At 36.8% G+C, this 20828-nt stretch overlaps 1 protein-coding gene and 1 long non-coding RNA gene across 8 annotated transcripts in view; one reads left to right on the top strand and one right to left on the bottom strand.

Moving 5' to 3' along the window:
- Positions 1–16953, bottom strand: part of LOC140615916 (disintegrin and metalloproteinase domain-containing protein 20-like) — a 161455-nt gene extending 144502 nt beyond the window's left edge. Inside the window, exons 1-2 of one of the 7 annotated variants that reach the window (XR_012016420.1) lie at positions 16886–16953; positions 5137–5319 (exon numbers count right to left, since the gene is read on the bottom strand). Coding sequence is in view for 2 of the 7 variants with exons in the window: in XM_072796044.1 (XP_072652145.1) it covers positions 10927–13197 (2271 nt within the window). In the remaining 5 variants the exon portion in view is untranslated. Of the gene's footprint in view, positions 1–5136; positions 5320–7713; positions 7844–10737; positions 13336–16784 lie in introns of those variants that run through there. The other 6 variants (XR_012016422.1, XR_012016419.1, XR_012016421.1 and 3 more) reach the window with 6 other exon arrangements.
- The window catches only part of LOC140615919 (uncharacterized), a 48687-nt gene extending 31614 nt beyond the window's left edge, over positions 1–17073 (top strand). The window contains exon 3 of the long non-coding RNA XR_012016426.1: positions 16943–17073. This is a non-coding gene — a long non-coding RNA (uncharacterized lncRNA). The remainder of the gene's footprint in view (positions 1–16942) is intronic.
- The last annotated feature ends 3755 nt before the right edge of the window (positions 17074–20828 follow it).

The raw sequence follows: 20828 nt of genomic DNA, 5'->3' as shown, positions 1-20828 counted from the left end.
CCACAACAACCACTTGGCTTAACACCACCAGACCTGTAGGGTGGGTAGCCCACATCATGATATCCATAGATCCTAACTGACCAATGGGCTACTTACAACTAGGTACAGACACCAAAAAAGGGAAGATTCCATAGGTCGTCATACCTCTTTATCTTCCCCCTTTAAGAACAACCACCACACACTACCTCTCTGCAGAAAGCCTCTCCTCTGCTGTCCTACCCTCTGCTTCCTCATAGTGTATTCAGTTATCTTCTATCTCTTTTGTTCTGCCTCAGTTGAGTGCTCTCACCTCCAGAACCACTGGCTTTCACCCAATTGTTGCCCCACATCTGGGACCCCCCCCCCATCTAATAGAGAGATACCCCATTTAGACACCACACATTGACCTTTAAACATTAGGCTTTAAGTTCTGCTGGTTGCAAGAACTCAGGAAATTCAGCCCCTCTTGCTCCAAGCTAATGGCTTTGAGGAAACATTCTCCCTGTGTGTCCTTCTGTGCTCCTCTCTCTCTTTCTCCCCATCTCCAAGACCACAGGTCTGTTAGGATGTCCTTAACATATTTAGGTACTTGGATGTTGAGTGCATATTCATTTATAATTGTTATGTCTTCTTGATAACATTAACATCTTTATTATTATGTGATGTGGGAACCAAAGGCAGAAGAAATATTATTAAATTTCCTTACTACTCACAGCCCCTTGACAAGTCCTTAAAACAGGCAGAGGGATATTCCTCTAGGAACTTAGCTGCCTTGATGTTAATACTTTACTAAGGGTAAAAAGCAATCTTAGGCCCAACCCCTAGGACCCTATAAGTTTACTTTGAATATATGAAGTCCTTTGGAAACTTTATCTCAACCTCTACCTCCCACCCCATCCCCAAGATAGCTGTTGGCAATCATCCTCCAAGCATATGACCCACCTATGTACATCTGAAGGGTTTCATGACTGAGCTATTACCAAACAATAATAAATGATCTTTCCTAACAGTAGCTAGCCTCGTCAGGATCCTGGAAACCTTGTTTCCAAAATTCTTCAGAGATTTACACTCTCCTTCACTCCCTCCCAACTTGAAAATATATAATGGGCCACTCTTCATGACCCCAGTGCAGGTCTTTCTGCCCACAGGTCCTGTCCTGATGCTTTAATAGAACCACCTTTTAGCATTAAAGACATCTCAAGGATTCGTTCTTGACCCTCAGCTTTGAACCCTAACATCTTTCCTACATCATTATATAATGATCTTTTTGCCTCGAGTTATTGTCTGTTTTGTCTGATGTAGGTTTGTCTACTCCCACTTTCTGTTTGCTTCCAATTGCATGGAAAGCTTTCATTTTTCACTTTGAGCCTATGTATGTTTTAAAACTAAAATGAGTCTCTTGTAGGCAGCATATAATTGAGATTATATTTTTAATTCCATCCAGTCAGTCTGTGCCTTTTTAATTGATGAATGCCACCTATTTAAACTTAAAGGGATTATTGATACATAAAAGTTCGCTATGAACATCTTGATAGCTTTCTATTTGTTTTCTATTTCATTGTTTCTTTTTTTTCCTCCTTATTTCACCTACCTTTTATTTTTTTTTAATTTTTTTGTGTATTTATGATAGTCACAGAGAGAGAGAGAGAGAGAGAGAGAGAGAGAGAGGCAGAGGCACAGGCAGAGGGAGAAGCAGGCTCCATGCACCGGGAGCCCAACGTGGGACTCGATCCCGGGTCTCCAGGATCGCGCCCTGGGCCAAAGACAGGCGCTAAACCGCTGCACCACCCAGGGATCCCTCACCTACCTTTTAAATTAATGTTTTTCCATAGTGGTGTACTGTTTCCCCATTTTTTCTTAACATTTCCTGAATCTACTCTAGATTTTTGCTTTGCAGTTACCATGAGGATTACAGAAAATATCTCAAAGATAAAGCAGTCCATTTTATGAAGATAGTAACTTATCTTTGCATGTAAAGCAACCATCCTGTTATTATTCCTTTTTTATTTTTGATATCATAGTTTACCTCTTTTTGTGTTATGAATTTGTTATAAATTATAGTAGCTATCATTATTTTAATACTTTTCCTTTAACCACTTACACAATTGTTAAGTAGTCAATACACCATCCTATGACATAATTGGAGTTTTCTATACCTGACCAAAATATTTTTGCCTTGAACACTGTATCATATATTTGTATTTTTTAATCTCATTGATTAGCATGTTCACATTTCAGCTTGAAGAACTTTCAGTATGCCTTGCATAGGAGGTCTAGTGGTGATAAATGCCCTCAGTTCACAAGTCTTTTATTTCTTATTCAAATCTGAGGGATAATTTTGACTGAGAGAGTACAGTTAGTTGACAATTTTTATTTTTTAGGACTTTAAATACCCATTCCCCTCTGTCTCTCTTGGCCTGAAGGGTTTCTACTGAGAAATGCACTATAGCCAAACAGGGTGTCTTTCAAAATTCCTATCTAAGTCATTTATTCTCTCTTCTCTCTTTTCTAATCCACTATAGATACTCTGAATTATAAGCTTCAACCCATTCATTGAATTCTTCAGCTCCAGAATTTCCATTTGGTTTTTTATAATGGGTTTTGTCTTTTTTGTAAAGAACTCATTCTGTTCACTTATCTTTTTCCTAATTTCAATGAACTGTCCTTCTGAGATTTCTTACAGTTTGCCGAGTTTCTTCAGTACAGCTATTTTTGATAACTTATGAACAAGATTATCTTCATAGGGGTATCGTTCATTAGTGCGCTTCCCTGGGGATCCTAGGTTTGTCATGGATAGAACTGCTTCATCTTCTTATTCCCTCTTGTGGTAGAATTCATTAGCTTTTTTTTTTTTTTTTTTCCTTCACTCTTGATCTCGTAACTTATCTAACTGGCTGAGAAACTTCTATTTTGTTTTTCAGAAGGTGATGCCACAGCTCCAGTTTATGATCTCTTTCACTCACAAACTGTGAACCATTTTTCTGAGAGCACATTGATTATCTACATTTCTCTCACTGCCACACTCAGGAGCATATACAAGATACCCACCACAGAGTGGGGAGAGGTGTGGGTTCCGCAATCTGGGTTTTGGAGATACCTATAGGTTGGTAAGGAGATCTTCCCATGGGCAATCCCAGAGGCTTTTGTTCACACTTCTTGTGAAGTCCTAAAAACATAGCATGAACCATGTTTCTTTTATGAACTTTGATATTCTTGTCTGCTTTTTTCCCTTCTTCTTCACAAACTTGGGAGCTACTGGAGACAAACAGGTTTCTCCACTGGAGACTCCCAAAAGTGGGTTAGCTGTGCAGCCACACACTTTTTCCACCTCCTCCATAGGAGAAATGGACTTTGGACCTCTGCAGAAAATATCTCTGCTGCCGCTGCCAGATAGCTTACTCTGCAGTATTATTACCCTGAGGATGGGCCATGACTCTAGTCAAGTTCATCATTGTCCATTGCAACCAAATTTGTCCTTATCCCACTCCAATGACATGCTGGAATCTCCCGTCTGGCAGGCTGAACTTATATCAATTTTTTTCTCACCTATTTATTTCTACTCAGTTCAGTATTCTCCAGGTTTGCTTGTTTTCCCTCTTTGCCAAAGCAAATGGAAGTGGGATAGGTTTGTCAACTCCTTTGGTTTTGCATCTCTCACCAAAGTCTTGATTGTTTATTTGCCCTTGCCTCAAATGAGCAAGAGTCCTCCCTGGTCTCTCCCAATGCTAAGGCACTCTTGTTCATGTATGGGTGTCTGAATAGTTGTTTAAAAAGAGGGGTGAGGGAGGAAAAATGTCTTTTATCACCAAGGTGCTGACATCAAAATCCACAGTATATTTAATTCACTTCTCTCTCCTTTTAAATTTTACCTTCCCTTTTCTTGCTGATGCAGTTCTTTCCTAATAGTTGAGCATATTTATTTGTACATATGAAATGTCTCTGAGTTATTTACTGACCTTGTAATGAAAGTCGCAGATGATTACTGATGTCTGTATCTTTATAAAATGGTTTAAATAGGGTAAAACTTCTTTCTGGAACCTATATATTACAAGTGTTCCATAATGTGGTTTAGTGTTCAGAAAATAATTTGGGAACAGGGCAGAAGTACTGAGGATAAAATGTTCTACTGTGTTCAGGGAGCTCATAAAATTGGGATAAAAAAATGTAATCACATTTATTCATATTGAAGAGTTAAGATAAAGCTTGATAGAGAAGTTGGAGGCAGAGTAGAACTTTTATCCAGTTGCTGTGGTCTTTGGAATTGGGAAAGTCTTGTTGCTAAGCAGTTAAATCTAGAACACAAATCTAGAACAAATGAGAGATGAACTGGAAGGGATTGTTACTAATCTTTGTTATGTAAAGTTTAAAATAAAATTCTGTTCATAGAGATCAGTAGTAAAATTATCTATGACAGGACTATAGTGTGAAAAGACCAGGGGCACCATTAATTCTACTGCTGATAGGTCATTCAAGAATTTAGCAATAAAAGAGAGAAGCAATAGTACTTGTGCATACATGAATACACACACACATACATACATACAAGCACAACATGATTCCTTTGCCAATTTTTTTTCCTTTCCCAATTTTTTAATCTTAAGGAGGATCTGTGGCCTGTATTATGTCTGATTCCAGTCTATTTACTCAGTTGAGAGCCACTAAACTATGTTTCTAATGGGTTGCTACTCATTGTTTGAGAAAAACTGAATTAGGTTTAAATGAAAGTGAGAGTGGAGGTGGTAATTAGGGCAGCTAGATTGATGAATTTTATTAATCTTTAGGGAAAAAAAAGAAGAATTTATAAAAGGCAATGTATGGAGATCCACTGGAAGTTTCTATACTATTATGGCACTCTACCACATTAAAGAAAATGTTATACTCTCTCAGGTGGTATGTCTTTTGTGTCATTCTATAAAATAATGTTATGAGGACAAATTCAGTTTGATATAAATATTTTTGGAGTTTGTCTTCCTTTTACATTTTTGCAAGCTGACATCTTAGGAATTAATTCTGGTTGATTTAAATTGATTAAGATCACTCTTAACACTATATTATTTACAAATAATTATTTTCTATTATAATCAATACTCCATAATAGTTATCAAATATATAAAGAGAGAAATGGAGAGCTAATGGGTATATTAGGATTCTACTCACAATTTTAGAGGTATCCTCAAAGATTTAATTTAGAGATCTTATATCTTCTTGTGGGCTCTTGGCATCTTGTGAAATATCTCTCCCTTTATAAAGTTCTAGAAACGTTTTTAAGCACTCTAGGAATTTAGGTCACTTTAATGATGAGGTCAATGTTCAGCCTGAAACAAGTTTCTCACCAACTGTCTTCAACAAGAAAGACAAATAAAAATATCAGATCCTTATTAAATGTGCCATAAATAAAAAGTCTTAGTTTTACAATTTAAACTATCATTATTGAAATTTAGTAACAACTGCTTGTGAAAACAAAGACAATAGGTTGTCAGCTGAAGGTCCTGCATGTTATTGAGGAAATTTAAAAAACATCAGAAAGTTAAGAAACAAAGTGGACAACAAATTGTTAGATGCATAAATAAATATTCGTTCCTGATTTCATCCTTTAGGTTGGAATGTCAGGCTGTCTTAACCAGTTTGTACTTTTCACCTTTCACGCATTCATTCCCCTAGAGATATTGATTTTCCTACAGTTTGGGTAGTTTTTTGTAAGAGTGTAGAAAGCAGGAAAGAGAATTGACCCAGTTTGGCTTGAGCCCATTCTAGTTGTATTGATGGAATCTAGAGCCAGGCTATTGGGATAAGAGGTAAAATAAAGGAACTTAAAACATGGGAAAAAATGGAATGAAAAGTTATTTTTGCCCAGAAATTTGAGAATTAAGTTTTGAATGAGAATGAGACTTGTGGTTAACTATTTAATATGTAAGAGGACAGTGGAAGTTGAAAATGAGTTAAGGTTATGGTTAGGGTTAGGGTTAGATTAGGGTTAGGGTTAGGAGGGTGGGTAGGGTTTGATAACAAGATACACTATTTAGCCATAGGCCAATTGTTGAAAATGAGTTGTAAAGCTAGAATAAACCAGATGTTATCTCAGTTGTCCATATGTTCGCTAAACCTGGGATGTGAGTAAAATTATTGGTGGAAATACATTAGTAGATAAGACATCCAATTCTTTGAAATTTACGTAAGACTAGTTTGGTAGTTGGTGCGTGAATAGGAAAATAAGCTAAATAGTGGTTTAATGGAATGGCTACTGTCATCTTAGGGGTTGGAAGTGGGTTTGATAATCAGAGTGAACTACAACCAGATGTCTGATAATACAGCCTATGGGTATTCTGAGTAGGAAATCTCTGCTGATCTTTCCATGCTCTTCAGCTATTAACTGGTAGGTTTAGTGTAGTAGAATTAACCATGAATAACCATGGAGTTATCCATGGAGAAGTTTAATAGAGAAATGATTGTTGTTGCTTTTTATAAAAGGAAGTTTCCATAAATGACAGGAGAATAATTCGAGATATTATCAATTATGGGATGTGGACTTGATCAGTCTGTTTTACATCTCTTGTAGCCAACTTCACTATCTTGTGTTTTTTCAACTACACCAACAGTTTTTATTTTAAACAATCTCACCTTAATGATCGGATGAAGACAGTGGGTATTTCCCCAGACAAATAAAAATAAAAATCTCATATATCAAATATTAAATTCAATTTTACAAATTCCTAATGTGTATCTTTGCCTCATCCACTCTGTCTAGATTTGAGCTCCATATTATTAAATTTTCTTGACGATATGCTCATTTATGTTTCCCAAGTGTGTAGCACTATGTGTGCACATTATGTATTTATTTAAAGAAGAAAGCAACAAATCACTATTACCAGCCAGGCATTGTGCTGATACCAGATTTCTTTTTCACAAATATGTGGTAATACATTTGTGTTATTTAGACGATTTTTTGTTCTATATTTCAAGCAAAATATGCATATGTGTTTTTATTTATGAAATCCATACATTTTACTCTCTAACCCAAGAGAGTGATTACCTTGCAATCTTAAAAATAAGCACAGGCTTTGATGCCTTGCCACCATAAGACAATATTACCTTCCTCAAAGCTTTCTTCCTTCTATCTAGTATTATTGATTTCCTTTGCATTTCTGAAGGAACTTTAGTTTGCCTTCAGTATATGCTGATCTCTAGCTGTTACTCTTCCAGCTAGTTTGATTTCCTTCCATTTTACATGGCTAGAGGTTTTAAAAATATTGTTCTTCTGATTAGGAAGAAAGGAGGGATGCCTGGGTGGCTCAGCAGTTGAGCATCTGCCTTTGGCTCAGGGTCCTGAGATCAAGTCCCACATCAGGCGCCCTGCGTGGAGCCTGTTTCTCCCTCTGCCTCTGTCTCTGCCTCTCTCTCTCTTTCTGTCTCTCATTAATAAATAAAACCCTTAAAAAGAAAAATGAAAAGGAGACTGTTGTATAGATATTTATACTATGCCCATATGTGTACATCAAGAATTCTTCATAAAAACATGATAGGTATTCACCTTTTCATTCTTTTTGTTTTATATATTGTAAAAAAGTCTATACATGTTCATATATTTAGGAAACAGTATAATGGTTGCATCTGTGCCCTTTGTCTAAGCTCTGTACGTGTCAAACTAGGCAAATCGCTATAGTTTTGAACACCCAGTCTACTCTGCCTTGCTATGCAATGCAGTTTACTGACTCACATCTTGAGCCAAACACTCACCATTTTAACCCATGTCCATATTTTTCTCTTCCTCCTGCAACTGATAACCCTCATCCTTGTCTCTGTCCTTCCTCTTGTGTTTTTTTTTTTTTTCTTTTAGCACTGCTGCTGGAATGGTATAGCTGAGCAAGAGGACAGATTAAAAGTCAGCACCACATCCAGCTCAGGGGAAGGAGACAAAATGATGCTTCCTGAGCTGCCGTCTGTTGCTCTTATTAATGACTGAATATGGTGGCTCCGTAATGAGTGTTGGTAGGGCCCTGGTACATATGAGGATCTCCTCCTATGCTCTGACTAAAGGTGTGTCAGTTCCTTCCTGGATGATTACAGGTTGGGCAGTCCTGTCACCATGATCCCCTAGAAGTGTGATTCCCTTGATGCAGGCACTGTCATGAAGCTTCCCAGCTGGGTCTCTTACAGCCTGCATTTTGGAGGCCAGAGGCACATTCTCCACATGAAGGTCAAGAAATTTTTTCTGTCCAGGAACATCTCATTGTTTACTTACACCAACCAAAGTGCTCTCTCTGAGGATCAGCTTATCACACATATCAAGTATTGTACTTTTTAATTCTACAATATTCAATTGAAATTTGTGTATAGATTCCAACTTACTAGTTTATTCTACATTAGTTCTTATATTTTGTGTATTTTTCTTTCATTTCATTTTTTTAAAGAGTTTATTTTATTTATTCATGGGAGACACACATAGAGAGAGGCATTCAGGCAGAGGGAGAAGCAGGCTCCATGCAGGGAGCCCAATGTGGGACTCGATCCCAGGTCTCCAGGATCATGCCCTGGGCTGAAGGCAGCGCCATACCGCTGAGCCACCCGGGCTGCCCTTTTTCTTTCATTTTCTTTTTTTTATTTTTTTTTAAATTTTTATTTATTTATGATAGTCACACACACACACACACAGAGAGGCAGAGACACAGGCAGAGGGAGAAGCAGGCTCCATGCACCGGGAGCCCGACGTGGGATTCGATCCCGGGTCTCCAGGATCGAGCCCTGGGCCAAAGGCAGGCGCTAAACCGCTGCGCCACCCAGGGTTCCCTTTTTCTTTCATTTTAAATGCACATAGTTGCTGTTGTGTTATTGTGTGCTCTTGTTCCACCATCTGCATCGTAGGTATAGTCCCCCCCCCCCCCCAATTTTCTTTCCTTTCTTTCTTGCTTTAGTAATATGTCATGAATTGTGATTCTTAGTATGTGTGGTAATTTTTACCATGTGCAGGAGTTGTGTATAAGACAACCATAGTAGCTCTAGGTGACCCTCTGGAGTTTTCTCTCTTTTCTCTGTCAGGAAGATGGACAGAGGAGCTGATTACATACATCTAATCATAGGTTGTGCCAAGTCAGAGATGAGTGGCTTTTAGTAAATCTTGGGCTAATTCTCCTTTCCTTGTGTTGTTTAGTCATGGGCTTGCTGGGCTTTCAATTATGAGTTTAGGTGACTCTGTTTTAGCAGTCTGAGAGCTTATGGGTGGTTGGCTGTCACCCAGAGGTTCACAGCCCAGCCCTCAATCTTTTGCCACATGCAACAACAAAATCAGGTAAATGTATGATGGGGAAAGAGAGCATGAGCTTGAGATAAGCATCCCTTTACTATGCCTTGTGTTCAAAATATAACATGATGTTGGGGATCAATGCCTTTGAGAAATTCATAAAGGATCTCACCAGTATCCCACAAAGCTCTCAGATTTAGCTGTTGTGACTTGGGGAAATCTGATAGGGAAAGAGGTCCTCAATGTCTAATGTTTAGAGTCTATCTTACCCTGTGTAGGAACTAAGTCATTGAAGATTTCTTTTTCACTCAGCAGAGTTCCTCCACCTGGGCTAAGCCTAAGGTTCAACTCATACCTGGTGTCAGCAGAGGCTCAGAGGCTAAAATGTCAAGTGCTTTTCAGAATTATTCTACCTTGCCCAACATTTTAGTTCACCCACTCTAAAATATTGTTTAAAATAAAATTGAGATTTTCCAGGATTTTTCCTTACAGAGGACACATGGCCTGCTAAAACTTACATATCTTACCTGGAATTGTAAGTATCTTCTGCATCTTATATCACAAGTGAAGTTACCAAGGGTGGAATGTCAAGTATCATTTTCTTATCTTTTGAGATTTTGAAGTAATTCTACCAGAGTATGAAACATGTCCCCAAGATGGTAAAGGCAGTGGTGTGGAAAATTCAAGAGCTTCTGAAGTCAGACTCCTTCCTGTGTTCTCCATTATCCCAAGACCAGCAAGCAAGGGGGCCTCCCTGAGCCATCCATGCTTCCCTAACAGGAAGTGCAGCTATTGCATGGGAGACTGAGATCAAAGGGAAGAAATGTGCTTATTGGAAGCCACACTTTTGGAGTGAGTCCCATGGATCTAAGACTCTGACCACTGGGGAAATGGTTGGCAAATGGTGCTGAACCTCCGGGATTTGGTGGAGGATTCAGACACTGGCTGTCTAGAACTCCAAGGGTAAGACATTACATAGCTGTGCCAGTATCTCTGAGGCTAACAGTACTGTCGATTCTGGGAATTACCAAAAGAAAAAAATCCATATGTGTATATATTATAAACATATGCAAATGTATATCTATAGATCATTTATAAACATATGCAAGTGCATATCTATAGATCATATATATAATACCATTCTGTCCTTATCTACACCTACATTCATATCTATATGTGGTAACATAAAGAGTATAAGGCACTGCCTCTTCAAGGTGAGAGTCAGTGAGGCAACCCCATCATGAACAACATTCAAAACACTTCCCATGTCCAGTCTCCCTCTCATTTCCACTATTGGTATAGGTATAAATGGAGGACTCACAAAGGAGAAATGTGACTTGTGGTCTCTTATTCTTTGCATATGAAAGCAGATTACAAAGGGGAAGGGTGTTTGGAATTGTCAGACAGTGAGTTAAAGACAAAAACACACCCTCTGCTGGTCCTGCCATTGTTCAGGAGACACAGAATAATTCCATAAAATAAAATCAAGTGCTAAGATTACTTAAAATAATGGAAAAGATAAATGTGCCGAGAATTAGTATATTTTGGTTATTGCTCAGCGGCTAGCATTTATGATCTCAAATGATAAAAAATCTCAGGGATTTTCTGTCAGTGATCTGTGATGAAAGCTGTAACCTTTCTCCTGACAGGGTGCTAAAACTTAATAGGCAAGTTCATTGGGGATCGAGTATCTTTTTGGGAATCATAACTCTTTAGTTTTCATTTACTTCTTGATTAGATTCAGGTGATTCATTCTGCTGTTCATTGGGTGCAGGTGAAACATTCTGTTCTTCCTTCTTCTCCATTTTTTCCCTTCTCATAAAAAACCAAATTAACAAACAACATAATAAAACTGAAGAAGGCACCAACTGAAATAGCAGCTGGTAAGTCTTCTTTTGCTGTTCCTTCCGTGGCACTTCAGTCCCGTTTCTTATTGGGGGTGGGCCGCTATCAACACTACCTCCATTGCCTTTTACCTGGCAGCTGGGGGGCTTCCACTTATGGCTACAATGGCAGTGATGTCTATTGTTGCAGATCCCATTCCTATGGCAGGTCTTGGGTGAACAATCAGTTTTCAAATATGCCAAAGGGATACACTTCCTTTGAACACAGATACGTTCTTCACCACACTCTGTACCATCTTTTACTTCACCAAGATCAGGCAAGGGCATCCCATAGTGGAAATCTGTACCCCAGCAGATGCTGTCATTGAAGTGAAGCCAGTGCAGAGTAGAATGGTCTCTCAGAGTGGGGATTTTTGCCACATCCTGACACTGCACCCTCCCACACAGGGTATCTGAGGTATTACATTTTATAAATTGATTGTTCTTGAGACCACAGTTACCAAAACGGTCACCCTGAATATTCACTGTACTGTAGCAAATCTGACTTGCACTCTTGGCATTTGGGCCAAAAAGTCTGCTACAGAGTTCGTCACGGATATTGCATCTCTTTTCATAGCAGTAGCCGCCACCTGTGCATTTGACTCCATCTTGCACGTACACATCTTCTGGACACTGATAGGATGTCCCATCACACCACTCAGGAAGATCACATTCATTAGCCTGTTCTCTACATACATCACCTGATGGCATGAACTTGCAGTCTTTGCAACAAAGCCCAAAAGCACAAGTAGCTCCAGGACTCAGAGTACAGTCTAACTGACAACATGGATCTTTTGTACACACATTTAAGGAGCCACAGTCACACTCTTCTCCTTCTTCAACCACACCATTCCCACAGCGCGTATACTTGAAGATTCTCTCTGGAGTGTGTGGATGGAAGATACATCTTGATCCTACAGCAGTGTGCCAATATTGAGCATAACTGCAGTTGCTGAATTTAGTTGCCTGAGACTGTTCTGCATACATTATGCACACATTGTCTGCACATTTACACGTTTCTTCATCATGCCACATACCCAGAGAATGGCCAAGCTCATGTGACACAACAAATGCAAAAAAACCCAAATTATCACTTGTGAAAGCATCCACTGCACAGTTAGTATTATAGTTACATATTGATCCGACATAAGATATGCCAAGAATACCATATCTTCTTTTTACAAAAACATGGGCAGCATCATGGGGCACACGGGCATTGAAGCCTTTTTTCTTCCAGGCGCAAAATAAATCCACAAGTACATCCATGTTCTCTATTTCAACAGGGTTTCCTTCATTCCAGACCTCCATTCCAACTAAACTCACGTCGACATTTAGAGGTTGGTAGAAGGTATTTACATTGTTCATAGTAGTAATCACTTCCAGCTGCACGGTTGTGACATTATATTCACGATAGGCATATCGATTGTAGTCTACAACCACTGCCATTTCAACATATCTCTTGTGCATCCACAGACCTTCATATTCACTTTGCACCAAAGTGGAATTACTGCTCTCTTGAAACTTCACATGTCGTGCTATCTTTTCATCTGTTAATCCACACCTCATAGGTGGGAATTGTTTCTCCTCGCTGTACATCTTATATACCAGGTGCTCGAATGTGGTAGAAAGCCTTTTGGGCAAAATTTCATAAAGAATGTGATTTATCTGTAATATTCCTTGAAAGCCCCCAAAACAGGTACTCAGAGAAACCAGGGAATCTGGATCCCCCTCTACATGACCATGATAATAACAGTCTTTCCTGATAAATGGCTGGTCTTCAAGAAGAGCACCCTGGTCTGTGTAAGTGAACACTGGGAAGTTTTTGGACAGCAAAAGCTTCTTGACCTTTATATGGAAAACGTGTCTCTGGCCACCAAAATGCAGGCAGTAAGAAAGCCAGCCTGTAGGCTTCTTGACAATGCTCCTGTCTGTTATCCTCAAAGGAATCACCACTTCTGGGGGACCATGGTGATAGAAGTGCCCGACATGGGACCATCCAGAAAGAAGCAGAAACACCCTCAACCAGAGAATGGGAACAGCGATCCTCACACATAGCAGGACCTCACCCACAGCCATTATAGAGCCACCATATTCAGCCATTGGTGAGAGCAAACCAGAGCAGATTAGGAAGCATTACTATTTTTTCTCCTCCCTCTGAGCTGGAGATGTATGCTGATAAATCAAGTGCTGATATTTAAAGATCTGTCTTCTAGCAGTCACACCATCAGAGCAGCAGCACTAAAAGAAAAAAAAATTAAAAGAAGGACAGAGACAGAGGTGGAAGATATAAGCAAGTCTAGATGGAGGATGCAGAGAAGATACGGGTTAAAATGAGCTAGTGTTTGGCTCATGACTCAGTACACCGCATTGCATTTTCTCTTAAATAATTGTAAGGCAGAGTGAGACTGGGTATACAAAACTGAGGCAATTGGCCATAGGTTGACACTTACAGAACCTAAATGAAGGACACAATTGGATTCATTATACTGTTCTATAAATATATGAATAGGCATCAACATTTTCACTGTATATTTAGTAAAACAAAAGGTTATTAATGGAAACATGAACACCTATCATGTTTTAATGTAGCAGTCTCAATTTATACATATGGACTGAGTGTGAATACCGCTATATAGGTCTTCCTTTCACTTTCAAGTGATAAATTATTTAGTTACATACATTAGGGAAGATATAAAAATTATTCACATATATTATTTTTTCTCATTGTCTCTAATATGTGCTTCCATGTGACAAATTATTAATTATCCTATCTCCTTCCTGCATTCTTCTTTTCATCTAAGCCTGTACAATTGCAAGGACAAAAGTGACAATCGTTCTAAAAAATATTGGCATCAAAGCCTAAATTTGTAAGATTGCAAGATAACTAGTTCCTAAGTTTGAAGTGAAATGTATTTATTTCATAAGTTAAAAAAAATATACATATTTTGTATGAAAAAATGAAATAAAACAATGGTGCGACACATTCAGGAAATATAAATGAACATATATGTCGTGATATTAGTGGTCTGGAGATATTACTGTTCTTAAAATTGGACACAGTGGTTGAGACAAACTAAGCATTAGAAATTTGTAAAAAGTCAGTACTTTATATATATATATATATATATATATATATATATATATTGCTTATTTTTATTATCAAGTCAGAATAGCCACAATCTTTAAGAGATCATTAAAGTAATATGAATGTTTGAAGTAATGACACCAAGAACTCATGCTCCAATTGAATAGGAAAGTGAAGTCAGCTATGAGGGATCTAATATAAATTGATCAAACCATCTCCCACAGTAAGAGGTAATATAAAATTTTATATTTATATTTATAGTATTTTATATTACTTCCCATAGAGGTAATATAAAAATAAAATATACATAATTAAGGACCTATCATCTCCTAGTCCTTGTACCCATTTATGCTTAATCTTTTTTAAAAAATCTTGATTCTACATTCCTTGACCTCTTATCTGCAGAATCATTGTGTCATGTATGGAATCTTCCTTTCATGAAAAGCAAAGATCCCTCTACTCTAGCTTTTCATGGAAAGTTTCTTATTCCTATTTCATTTACCTAAACACACCAGTCAACAATTCAAAGCCAGAGCAGAGAGGAAGATTTCCATTCTCAATATTCCTAATATGGCATACAGAACAAATGACTGTTCCCAATTTGCATTGATTACCAAAGCCACTTCCAAACCACTAAACTGGTAGCCATCTCATTAGACCACTATTTAGCTTCTTTCTTACTCATACAGCAATACCCAAATTTATGCTACATAAACCTCAAGAAACTGAGTGTCTAAATTATTAAAGTATTATCCACCAATAATTTTACCCACATTTTGGGTTTAGTGTGCATGTGGATAACCCATATACACCTCACTTATTTTAGTTTTACAACTCATTTTCAACAACATTTAGTCATTGGCCTATGGCTAAGCATTATATCTTAATATCAACTGCATCTAATTATCAAACTCTAACTGTAACCCTAACCATAACCCTACTCTTAACCCTTATTATCACCCTCCAGTGTCCTGACTCTTACATATTAAAATTAACCACAACTCTTATTCTTATTCAAAACTGAATTCCTTTTTTTTTTTTTTAAGATTTTATTTATTGATTCATGAGAGACACAGAGAGAGAAAGAGACACAGGCAGAGGGAGAAGCAGGCTCCCTGCAGGGAACCCAGTGCAAGACTATACCAGGACCTCAGGATCACAACCTGAGCTGAAGGCAGATGCTCACCCACTGAGCCACCCAGATATCCCACATTCCTTTCTTAATATACTTTCTTTTCATTTTTCCCCACTTTTTAAGTTCCCTTCATTTTACTTTGTATCCCTATAACCTAGCTCTAGACTCCTTCAATACAACCACTATGATCTAAAAGCCTCAACCCTAACTAGGTTAATCCTTTTTCCTGCTTTTGCTGCTCCCATAGAAAAATCTCAAAACTGCTGGGAAAATAAACCACAGAGTATCTATAAGGAAGTTAATGTGTAAAAAGAGGAAACCATAATTAGTTGAGATAACCTAATACTTCAGCCTAAAGGATGAAGTCAGGTATAGATATTTACTTCAACCAATTTATGCTTTCAAAAAATTGAGTTTTGTTGTCCACATTGTTTTTTAACGTTCTGGTTTTCCAAATATCCTCATCAATACATAGGACTTTCACCTGAAAATCTCTTGTCTTTGTTTGCACAAGTAATTAATAATTACTGAATTATAGTTACGGTACTAAAACCAATAATTCAACATTTCTTGTATGTCTAATATAAGATTTGATATTTTGTCTTTGCTTTCTTGTTGCAGATAGCAGGCAGGAGACTTACTTCAGGTTAAATATTATCTTCATCATTAATAATATCTAAATTCCTAAGGTACTTAGATATTTTTCTAGGACGAAATCCCCTTTAGTCCTAGAAATATATTTCACAAAATGCCAAGAAACCACAAAAAGAAAGATCCCTAAGTTAAATCTTTGAGGACAACATCTCTAAATTGTGAGTAAAATCCTAATATGCTAATTTGCTTTTTGTTTTTCTTAATATATACTTGGTAATTATTGTGGAGTATAATTATTTAAGAACGACATAGTGCTAGCAAGATGAAATTAATCAATACAAATCTGTCAGAATTTATTCCTAAGACCTCAGCTTCCAAGCAGGTAATAGGAAAACAAACTCCAAGAATATTTGAGATGGACTGTATTTGTCCTAATAACATTATTTCATGTTTCATGAAATAATTTCATGCAATGATTCAAGACACTCTTCCTAAGAGAATATAAAATTTTCATTAATAATTGGGTATAGTGCTATAATAATACAGAAACTTCCAAGTAGATGGTCATACACTATCTTTTATAAATTCATCAAATCCATCAATCTATCTACTCTAATTACCACTTACCCTCTCACTTCCATTTGTAGCCAATCAGTTTTTCCCAAACTATGAGTAACAACCTATTAAATACACAATTTTGTTTATTCAACCAAGTAAAATAAGCCAGAATAAGACATAATCTAGGTCACTGATCCTCCTTAAGATTAAAAAATTGGCAAAGAATCATGTGGTGTATGTGTTTGCATGTGTGTGTTCATGTATGTACAAATACTATGCTTCTCTCCTTTACAGCTAAATTCTTGGAAGACTTACCAGCAGTAGAATGAATGATTCCCACTATCTTTTCTAACTATAGCCCTATCATAGAAAGTTTGTGCTACCTCTTTATGGACAAAGACTTATCTGAAACTTACCTAATAAAGAGTAGTAACAATCCCCTCCCTTTCATCTCCCATTTGATTGTGTTCTAGATTAAACTGCTTAGCAACAAATCTTTCCCAATTCTAAAGACCATGGCAACTGGATAAAAGTTCTACTCTGGCTCCATAATCTCCATCAAGCTTTATTTCTAATTATTCTTCAACATGAATAAATATGACTGTATTTTTTTTGTTCCTGTCCTATGTGTTCCGTGCACACGGTAGAAGCACTTCACCTTCAGTACTTTTGCTCATACTATTGCCCACGCCCAAGTTAATTTTTTCAACATTGAACCATATTATGAAATACTTGAATTACTTTAAGTTCCGGAAAGAAATTTGACCCTATTTAAATCATTTTACAAATATTCAAACATCAGGATTCATCTGTAGCTTTCTTAATTATATTAATGAATAATTCAGATATTTCACATCTACAGATAAAAGTGCTTCATCTATTAGGGAGTACTGTTAGTGAGAAAAGGCAAAACAAAATTTAAAAGGAGAGATAAATTAAATATAGTGTGGGTGGTGATGTCAGCAATGTGGTGCATAAAGCATTCTTCATTTATCCCTCCTCCCCCAACTTTTTAAAAAATAAATTAGATATCTATACATAAACAAGAGGACTTCAGCTCTTGGAGGAACCCAAGAGAAACTTTGCTCATCTGTGCATCAGAAAATAAACAAACAAGACCTTAGTAAGGATGAATTCAAGGTAGTTAACAAATCTATCCCATCTCCAGTTGCTTTGGTCAAGGATAAAAAAACCTGGCAAGTGCTGCCTGAACAGCAGGCGAGATAAAATTTATAGATTTTCAGCCTGCCATAGTGGAGATTTCAGCATGCCATTGGAGCAGAATAAAAATGAGTTTGAAAACAGTAGACAGAGAGGAACTCTACTAGAGCTGCCCACCTCCCCAGGTGACACTGCATAAGATTGACCTCTGTAAGTGGCAGCAGGGATGTTTCTCACAGAGATGGTGGAAAGAGGTGACCTCCCCAAGGAGTAGTTGGAAAGCAGTGAGTGACTATAAGATTAATCTAATTGTGGGGATTGAAACTGGAGAAACCTGTTTTTCTCCAGCAGATCCTGATTTCTGAGAAAGTACCTCATGACTGGAAGCAGACAAAAAAAAGGAAAGAAAAGATAATAATTGCAAGGGTCATGAAAGGAACAGTTTCTGCTGTGGATTCAGGACTTTACCAGGAAGTCTGCCCACAAATTTCTGGAAATAACCTGCTGGAGGATATCCCTATCAGCCTGCAGTCACCCTAATTAGAAGAATAAGACTAAAGGTTTTGTTTGGTTAACTCTAGTTAACTGATTGCCTTTTTTTTTTTTTAATGTAGCAGATTACGTATTTCATCTTTATACGAGTTTTACTCAACCATAAAAGAGACATTATTTATACACGTTTGCATATAATTTGCATATATTGAAATCCTAACCCCCAAAAGTATTGATATAGTAAATGGGGTTGGGAGGTAAATTGATCAGGAGGATGCATGAATAGATTAATGCTCTAATAAAGGAGTTAATGTTCTAGTAAAGGAGATCTCATAGAGCTCTCTAGCCCCTTGTGCCATGTGTGAGGACACAAGAAATATGTAACGTGGAAGAGGGCCCTCACTCAACCATGCTAGCACTCTGATCTCTTAACTACCAGCCTCCAGAACTATGAGCAATATATACATATATTTATTTATAAGCCACCCAATATTTATATCGATTTGAATGAACAAAGACAGTTTATGGATTTTGTGTTGACTGATGAGAAAAAGGTTGAGAATTATATTAGCCAATGAAAATATATGTTTGTTGATTCCTTTTATTTGAAATTTTATTCATTTATTTAGCTCTTAGGCACAAAAATTATAATGACATCATAGTTTAGGAACTTTGGGCCAAGGTAAGATCAAAGTTAACATGTTTGGTTCTCATACATACAAACAGGAGCATTTGGTGGGGAATGTATGTCCCTCTTGGACATAAAACCTTTTCTGTTGGATGTATGGCTATGGGCAAATATACTAGTTTTCTGAAAGTATCTGACAAGATCAGGATATACCAAGGCAGAATATGTACCAAGCCAAAATTTTGGATCTCTTAACAAGAATTCCCTATAGCAAGTATATTGGAGATCTTGAAGTATTAGATGCCTTTTTATTAGAAATAAAAATAGAACTGTAGGCCAAGGATGAATTAGAATTTTTTAAATATTTTGCATACTCTTGATTTTAAAACACTACTAGGTCTGTTCTTACCTTGCTAGAATTATGTGAAATGAAGTAGACATTGAAGTATTTATTTAATGAGGATACTTTATATGCTCCCTTATGTATGTTGACCACAAAATGAGGTTTCTTTTTAATCTCAAGAGAGTATTAAAGATACTTCCTACTGGAAAAACACTATTTTTCTGAGATGTGAAATAAAACGTAAACTTTAGCCTTCTGGAAAATTTGAAATCTGTTAGAGTAACAACGAGATAAAAATTTTTGTTTATTTTTATTTCTATTTTTTTTTAAAAGATTCATTTATTTATCCTAGAGAGGGAGAAAGAGCTGAGAGGAGGGACAGAAGAAGAGAGAGAGAGAGAGAATCTTAAGCAGACTCCCTGCTGAAGATGGACCCCTGATGAGGGGCTCCATCCCATGAACCCAAGATCATGACCTGAGCCAAAATCAAGAGTTGGATGCTCAACTTATTAGACCACACAGGCACCACAAAGGTGTTTTTAATTATTGAAGCAACTGATTAAAGTTCAACTGTTCTTGTGGAAATGACTATTGTATAGTATATACAGTTACAGTTTTGCAAGATAATAAGGGCCTGAAGTGAACAGTGTTGTATTGTGCAATTAAAAATTTGTTGAGAGGATACATCTCATATGAAGTGTGTAATCAGAAAATAATATACATACATAAAAACACAAATTTATTAAAATTTAAAGAGAAGATGCATCAAAAAAAGATTTTCATAGAAAATTATGTTAACTTTATTTCTATATGCTGATAAAATGAGAGTGAACATTGTTTTATTATTGAGAGTCAATTGTGCCAGTAGTAATCTTCTTTAGAAATGTTGTATTAATTTTTCAGCTACTTTTATCTATGAAATGTTACATATATTATATTTCTTATAAGTAGTAAATTTCCATTAATTTTTTTATTTCTTATAATTCCATAATCCAGGCCATTGTATTATGAAAGTTAAGCCACTTTCTCCCTCTTAGTTATAGAAGCAGTATATTTAAAGCATAAGTTGAACATCTTTTCTAGAAAATGTAGATGTATTATATACATCTTTATATAATGTATATAATACTATTTTAACCAATCAAAATAGTTACTTCCATGCAAATTGTGGAAAATCTATAGTTAGATATATTAATTAGAAAAGTAGAAAAGTTATGTAAATTTCTTAAAATTAAAAACAGTTTATACTCTCCAAACAGACAATTTTTATCAATTCTTGGGGGTAAGCTGAAAGGTTTAAAGTTGAAACAGAAATATTGTCTTTTATAAGAATGTTGATTAATGCATGAATTAAATAATATAATTAACATCACTGGATTTTTTTCAGAGGAGCATCACTGGTAAAATATGAAAGTTCTGTGAATTTTCCTGTGAATCTAATAGAACAGTTATTTTCCAAATGTCAGGGACATGGAGAGTCACCCAGCGGACAGACAGTAATAAGCCAGGACCTTTAGACATATAGCTGCAATATATAAATCATGCTGACAGTTTGAATGAGCTTGGAAGTGAGTTTATTCTCAGTTGACTGCCAAATGAAAAACACAACCTGACCAATACCTTGATTACAGCCTTGTGAGACCCTGAGTAGAAGACTTAGTAATAGTGTACCCAGATGCTTGATTCACTAAAATACTAAGATGGTAAATAAGCTCTCAAATTTCTGTTATTTTTA

This window comes from Canis lupus, chromosome 24, assembly GCF_048164855.1.
Source record: "Canis lupus baileyi chromosome 24, mCanLup2.hap1, whole genome shotgun sequence".
NCBI lineage: Eukaryota > Metazoa > Chordata > Mammalia > Carnivora > Canidae > Canis > Canis lupus.
This window is presented reverse-complemented; position numbering and strand designations above follow the sequence as displayed.